Below are 7395 nucleotides of genomic sequence, written 5' to 3' on the forward strand. Positions count from 1 at the left end.
ATTTATTCCAGACAAATATGCCTTACAATGTAACAGATTTCCTGAGAATATAATGTATACGATATACTTATTTTTATATATTTGTTTTTAAAAATAATTAATTTATTCTTTTAATTTAACCTTTATTTTTTTTTTTTTTTTGTATAACAGGAAAACAGAGGGGCACTACTAGCAATACAGAGAGTGACAAGATGGCCTCCGCTGGTCTCACAGAGAAACAGCTTCAACTTTCTGTGGAGGTATGAAGAAACAATTTCCAAAACCCAGTTTAGAGAGTGCTTACTGTTCTCCTTACTACTGATGGAACAAAACGTCAAATTAAAGTTGCAAACCTATGGGATATGTAGGTTTGAGTAAAGACATATTTAGTTTGTTGGTTTTATCGTACTTAAGTTTTGTATTGAGGCTGATCAGCAGTTTGAACCTTGAAGCTCAAGTCCAATTTTCTCTTAAAACTCGGACTCTGGAAAAATAATTTAAATGCTTTAGCGGTAACATGTACATATATGCTGGCCTTCACTGACTCAGCATTAATAGATACCTGAATTGTAACACTTTCAGAAACACATTTAATTGTGTGGCTCACAAATAAAAGATGAAAAGAAAACCCAATAAATCAAATGGGTTGTAAGATGCATTGACACAACTTTTTATGTATTTATTTTTTTTTTTTGATTAATGATCCAGATTTTTTTTCTAACAACTCTTTTTTTTTTTCTCCTTACAAGGTGTTGACGTCTCACTCGTGTTCAGAAGAGGGTCTGGAGGATGCGGCTAATATTCTGCTGCAGTTATCTAGAGGAGACAGTTCCACCAGAGACACTGTTCTTAGATTGCTACTCAGTGGAGCTAGACACCTTGGATACACTCTTTGCAAACAAATAGGTCAGTAATAGACAAATATATACAAATGCCAGTTCTCATGCCCAATTTTGCGGGCATACATGTTTCTCTTTACTTATGTTGTGAACGTTTTTCTCTTTCAGGCACGTTACTGGCCGAGCTCAGAGAGTACAACTTGGAGCAGCAGAGACGGGCACATGCGGATTCCCATTCACCAGATGCCCCTCCTGAGGATTCCTCCATATCAGCCAGACTGAAGGGCAAGATGACCAGCAGGTTGGCTAGTTATGATCCTGACATTGGGCCGTCAAGAACAAGAAAGACTGGCATACTGTTTTGATTTAAACTCCTGTTTAAGGATTCCCAATACCACTGCAGCATGTAATGACATAATGTTTCATAACAACCATTTATTTATTTTGCATTGTATGAATTTGTTGGTTGGGGTACAGGTTTGACGGGTCCGAAAGTGTGGTGATAGTGGCTGCACAGAAGCGCACACTCGGGGGACGGGAATTACAGCTTCCCTGTATGAGCTCCCTAACATCCAAGACATCGACACAGAAGTTTTTCTTGCGAGTGCTGCAAGTCATTATCCAACTTCGCGAGGACACGCGACGCGCCAACAAGAAAGCCAAACAGACAGGGCGATTAGGTAAAGTAGTATTTAGTAGTAGTTCTCACATACTCATACAACATCCTGATGATTTACTAAGTGACAAAACACATCTTCACCCTGTTTCAATCCCCAGGCTCCACCAGTTTGGGCTCAGCCAGCAGCATCCAGGCTGCAGTGCGTCAGCTCGAGGCAGAGGCTGACGCCATCATCCAGATGGTGAGAGAGGGGCAGCGGGCACGCCGGCTCCAACAGGCCCCGCCACCCACCGCCCCGTCTGCCTCTGCCGCCGTCGCTGCTGGATCCTCATTGGCCGCCCCCCATGCTCCTACTGGTGCTGCTCCCCCTGCTGGCACGGCTGCTGCTGCCACGGTTAGCATGGGCTGCACTGACAGCAGGCATACTCTTACTTACACATGGCACACCTTACAGTAGACAGCCATTTGAAAGCTGGAATAACAACGCTGACTGTGCAGTATAGTCATTCAGAATTACTGTGGTGATCACCAAGATGGATGCTATGAAATGGCCATTAGCTACTGAAGTGTCACAAATTTGACTTTGCTTGTACTGGTTTTGGAAAATAAGCTAACCCATTATTTGCAATGAATATATGCATTATTTCAAGAAAAAAAAAAAAGAAACAAGCTGTTAGCATTTTATATTTCGCCCTTCAGTCTGCAACCTCAAGTGCTTTATGCATTGTGACAACATCTACTCTTCTTCCATGATGAACTTTGACAGCCCCGACAGAAAGACAGATGTGTCAGTGACTCCCTGCATTCTGTATCAGTGTGTTTGCATTGACAGGTTCTACATGAGAATGTTTCTGCCTGCTCCAAGCAGTTTGATCTGTTCTCCTGATGTTTGTTTGCTGGCTGTTATGGCTTAATGCTTTTGCTCCTCCCTCCTTTCCCCGACTTAACTTCTCTCCTCTGTGAATGTCATTTTGCATGGCAAAGATGAATCCATATGAAAAGAACTGTCCTGTTAATTATGCGTTCTTATCTATACGTTCTCCTTTTGTTCATCCTCTTTTTCTACCTCTGGTTCTTCCTGTTTTATTTTTTTTCTGTAGTCTGAAGTGCAGTCGGCGTCAGAAGCCCAGGCGGCACAGAGAGATGACTCTCCAATGGATGTGGACCAGCCGTCTCCTCTGGAACAGGACCCTGCACCTCTGGGTATGACTCATATGCAGGCTGATAGTGACTTTTATTTTATTAATACAGTCAGTTGCACAATAAATTTATTAGTTACACAGAACAGAGTTAACAGGAATCATGGACTGCTCAATATAGTGCTCTACTATTGCTATGCTTAACTGAAACAAACTCAGCGATAATAACACAAGCAGCTCTGGATAAAGCAATGGGTTTATTCTATATTGGCATTTTCTTTTTGTAGATGAAGAAGGAAACGGTCAGTCAGAGAGTGAGGAGCGACTTCCAGACCTTCCTCTGCTCAGTGAGCAGCTACTGTTAGATGAACTGTGGGACATGCTTGGGGAGTGCCTGAAAGAGCTGGAGGAGTCCCATGACCAGCATGCCGTACTGGGTAAGTGGAGAAGAACCGAGTTATCCTAAACTGTATATTTATATTGTAATGTTTGTTGAAGGTGCATGCTTAAGTTCTTAATTTATCAAATGATCATATGTTTCTGTAGTACTCCAGCCTGCTGTGGAGGCCTTCTTTTTAGTCCATGCCACGGAGCGAGAGAGCAAACCCCCTGTGAGAGACACAAGGGAGAGCCAGCTTTCTCACATCAAGGATGAACCACCACCACTGTCCCCAGCGCCCCTTACACCTGCTACACCTTCATCCCTAGACCCATTCTTTTCCAGGGAACCATCCTCCATGCATATTTCTTCAAACCTGCCACCAGACACACAGAAGTTCCTCCGGTTTGCTGGTAAGCCTGAAATATTAAAGAAAGAAGGTTAAAGTTTTATTCTAACATGTAGTATAGTTTCTAATGGGACACATTTATTTTTCTTTTTAGAAACTCACCGCACAGTGCTTAATCAGATCTTGCGCCAGTCTACCACTCACTTGGCTGATGGGCCTTTTGCCGTACTGGTGGACTACATACGCATCCTGGACTTTGACGTCAAGAGGAAGTATGGGGAATTATCTTACACTTTGCTGTGTTATCTGCAATTATTAGTTGTTTAAGTTGCTAACGTGCTGATCTCTACGTCTGCAGGTACTTCCGCCAGGAGTTGGAGCGACTGGACGAAGGTCTGAGGAAGGAGGACATGGCTGTGCATGTTAGGAGAGATCATGTATTTGAGGATTCCTACAGGGAGCTGCATCGCAAGAGCCCAGAGGACATGAAGAATAGGCTGTAAGGCTTGTTTGCTCTGTTACTTATGCACGTGTCTTCTTCGTCCAGAACCACTCAACTTCCATTCTATTCTGGTCTGTTTCCATTACAGGTACATTGTATTTGAAGGGGAGGAGGGCCAGGATGCTGGTGGCCTGCTGAGGGAATGGTACATGATTATCTCCCGAGAGATGTTCAACCCCATGTACGCCCTGTTCCGCACTTCACCAGGCGACCGTGTCACCTATACCATCAACCCCTCATCCCACTGCAACCCCAACCACCTCAGCTACTTTAAGTTCGTGGGTCGTGTTGTGGCCAAGGCAGTCTATGACAACCGGTTACTGGAGTGCTACTTCACCCGCAGCTTCTACAAGCACATCCTGGGCAAGAGTGTCAGGTATTTAAAGTGCTAGCAATGACTGCCAAGTAACTAACTGTTCAAGACTTGTTCCACCAAACCTAATGGATTACCACACTAAATGAGCTGGTTAGCTATATATTGCAGTCTTTTTTGAATATGCGAATCATAGGAATACTTTTATGTGATTTACCAGGTACACGGACATGGAAAGTGAGGACTACCCATTCTTCCAGGGTTTGGTGTACTTGTTGGAGAATGATGTGTCCACACTGGGCTATGAGCTGACATTCAGCACAGAGGTTGGTGGCTGTTCTCAAAATGATTTAACAATGTCACATGCTTTGTGCTTTCATTTAAAGAAGTGCGACAGAAGCCTTTGATGCCATTAAAATACCAATACCGTCTGAGGCAAATGTATTGATCTATCTTTGATTTTCTGTGTGTGTAGGTCCAGGAGTTTGGGGTGTGTGAAGTGAGAGACCTCAAGCCAAATGGAGCCAATATCCTCGTCACCGAGGAAAACAAAAAAGAATATGTGCACCTGGTGTGCCAGATGAAGATGACAGGTGAGGCGGTTTTTATTTCACAAAGATTAAACAAGCAGAAAGGCTTTATTAATCCTATTTATTTATTTTTTATATAAATATATTAGCAGATGCCATTTTCAATGTATGATAAAGATATTATTCTGAACAATGCCACTAGGTGGCAGTATGCAAACTCTAAATTGATGGATAACACAACCAAGAATGAAGGGTGTTTCTCTGGAAGATGCATCCTTCAGCTGCTGCTCACTTTGAATTTTCAGCTGTTCTGTTGAAATAGACAAACAGCCAGAATGTTAGCCACGTCTCATCTGGAGACTTCTGTAGAAGTCACTTCTACAGAAAGAGCCCTGTGTCAATGGTTTGACTTTTTTTCTAGGTGCAATCCGCAAACAGTTGGCAGCCTTCCTTGAGGGATTCTACGAGATCATCCCCAAGAGGCTCATCTCCATCTTCACTGAGCAGGAGCTGGAGCTGCTCATCTCTGGACTGCCTACTATTGACATCGATGACCTAAAGGCCAACACTGAATATCACAAATACCAGTCCAGCTCCATCCAGGTAGGGATGAGTTAACGCATAGAAAATCATTACTGAAGTGTTGTGGCCTAGGTTAAAAGATCACAAACCTAGGAGATGTACATGTTTTTCTAAAAAGTCCCCTTAGACTACTGAGATTGCTTTTCAATCTTAGTACAACTGAAGAAGCATTTACCACAGCAGGAAGCTGCTATTATTTTGGTATTAGTCTCTAGGCCTTGTAGGTTCTTGCCATAACCATAACCATTTTTATTTTATTTTTAGATCCAGTGGTTCTGGAGGGCCTTGCGATCATTTGATCAGGCAGACCGGGCCAAGTTCTTGCAGTTTGTCACCGGCACGTCCAAGGTTCCCCTCCAAGGTTTTGCTGCTCTGGAGGGCATGAACGGCATCCAGAAGTTCCAGATCCACCGTGATGATCGATCCACTGACCGCCTGCCATCTGCTCATACCTGGTAAACACGTAGCAAGTTTACAAGGCTTAAATAATAATTTTTCAAAGAAATAAATTTTAAAAGAAAATGTCTTTCTCTTTCTGCCCCCTCAGCTTTAACCAGCTGGACCTCCCAGCCTATGAGAGCTATGAGAAGCTGAGACATATGCTGCTGTTGGCCATTCAGGAATGCTCAGAGGGATTCGGACTGGCTTAAACTATGAGACTCTTAACACACAGACATGCATACACTTAATTAGACTGGCCTACTCCTGACACATTCACACTGATAACCTTTGAACACGCACACACACTATCATAGACATTACTGGATTACTTGTTGAATGGCCTAGACTTGCTGGTTTCTATTCCATATAAAGCAGATAAAACCAGCGAGTGAAATAGACTGATTGACATTGCGTACAACACAGAGAGCCTCATTTTGACACGGTTGTGTCTCCCTTCCCAGTTTAATGGCAAATGCAAGAGGGGATTCAGAGGATAAAACATGGACTAATATAAGAGATGTTTTCTTCATTTAGTTTGATTTCTCTGTACAAAAGGTTTGGGAGTTTATTATGTTCAATCTTTTTTGTTCTCTGGCTGTGTAAAAAGAAAAAAGAGAATGTTGTTTGAACAGGATGGTTATAAAACCTTTGGGGAAAAAATGTTGGTGGTTTCCTGTTGCAAATTTGTGACCTCACAAGCCTTGACGATGGGGAACATTTTTATGGGGGTGGGGGGGTGTATGAACAACTTGAGAAGTTTTGGAGATATTCACAAAAATGCACTTTTCAAAGTTTTGTGGCATTTTTAAGGAAGGATGGTACAAAAAATGAAGAGAAAACCTGAAGGTGATAAAAAAAAAAACATTAACCATAAATCCTAGAGTATTTTTGGCTATTAAATCGCTGACCCAGCCTTGAGCCTTTGAATCAGAGTGGAATAACTACATGAATAAATGCATAAAAATGCGTTCATTGTCTCTTTTAACCATGTTTGCACCATTATTTGCAGTGAATTCACCAAAATTGAATGTTTCAATTATACAAAAACTATTTATCGGACACTTCTAAAAAGATATCAGTTGCGCAATGTACAGTCGCATTAATTCCAGCACAGATCCAAATCTACGATGACTGATACCATCATAGAGCTGAGTTCGCGTGCACAACCTCATACCACAGCCTGCACCCTTGGTCTTGTCACGCTGCCTGAAGTGTCTCCCCTCAGTCCTCTCATTACTGATGATACGAAGATGATAAAGCTCTGACTTCATCGGCACATCACAATTGGAAATAGAGGTTTGTCACAGTTTAGCAAGTAATGTGAAAAACAACCACGATAGAAAAACAATATATAGTTTGACTATAAAGAAGAAATGATGTTCGACTTGGTTTTGACCCGGCAAGGACTAATAATGAAGGTATGATCTGCGTCGGTGTTCAGATTTAAAGTCGACAGCTGATCATAAATCCATCTGTTTAGCTCAAACGCACAAATTATTAGTAACTAATACACCAGTGGTGCCCAATATGTAAATGGTAAAACAAGTTAATTTGCTGAAATATCAAAGGTGTTAAATTTAAAGCTATTTTCCCAAATTTTGTTTAAAAAATAAAATAAAATGGGGCTTTGTTTTACCCGAGTATCCTTATTTAATGTCGAGGAGTTGGCAGTAGATTAGAGAAAGAGATGAGAGTTATGCTAATCTAAACGACATGGCTATCA

General features: G+C 41.9%; 1 protein-coding gene across 13 annotated transcripts in view; it reads left to right on the forward strand.

Annotated features, from left to right (window-relative positions):
- Positions 1-7188, forward strand: part of huwe1 (HECT, UBA and WWE domain containing E3 ubiquitin protein ligase 1) — a 37185-nt gene extending 29997 nt beyond the window's left edge. For 6 of the 13 annotated variants that reach the window (XM_084553258.1, XM_084553270.1, XM_084553261.1 and 3 more), the window contains 16 exons: positions 151-239; positions 729-885; positions 987-1118; positions 1280-1498; positions 1596-1831; positions 2538-2640; positions 2864-3013; positions 3123-3368; positions 3459-3576; positions 3663-3803; positions 3895-4182; positions 4340-4445; positions 4595-4712; positions 5071-5252; positions 5496-5686; positions 5779-7187. In XM_084553258.1, the coding sequence (XP_084409384.1) occupies positions 151-239; positions 729-885; positions 987-1118; positions 1280-1498; positions 1596-1831; positions 2538-2640; positions 2864-3013; positions 3123-3368; positions 3459-3576; positions 3663-3803; positions 3895-4182; positions 4340-4445; positions 4595-4712; positions 5071-5252; positions 5496-5686; positions 5779-5881 (2579 nt within the window). In that variant the 3' untranslated portion in view covers positions 5882-7187. Of the gene's footprint in view, positions 1-150; positions 240-728; positions 886-986; positions 1120-1279; positions 1499-1595; positions 1832-2537; positions 2641-2863; positions 3014-3122; positions 3369-3458; positions 3577-3662; positions 3804-3894; positions 4183-4339; positions 4446-4594; positions 4713-5070; positions 5253-5495; positions 5687-5778 lie in introns of all 13 variants that reach the window. The other 7 variants (XM_084553260.1, XM_084553259.1, XM_084553269.1 and 4 more) reach the window with 4 other exon arrangements.
- The last annotated feature ends 207 nt before the right edge of the window (positions 7189-7395 follow it).

Source organism: Chelon labrosus (genome assembly GCF_963514085.1).
Source record: "Chelon labrosus genome assembly, chromosome: 10".
Lineage (NCBI taxonomy): Eukaryota > Metazoa > Chordata > Actinopteri > Mugiliformes > Mugilidae > Chelon > Chelon labrosus.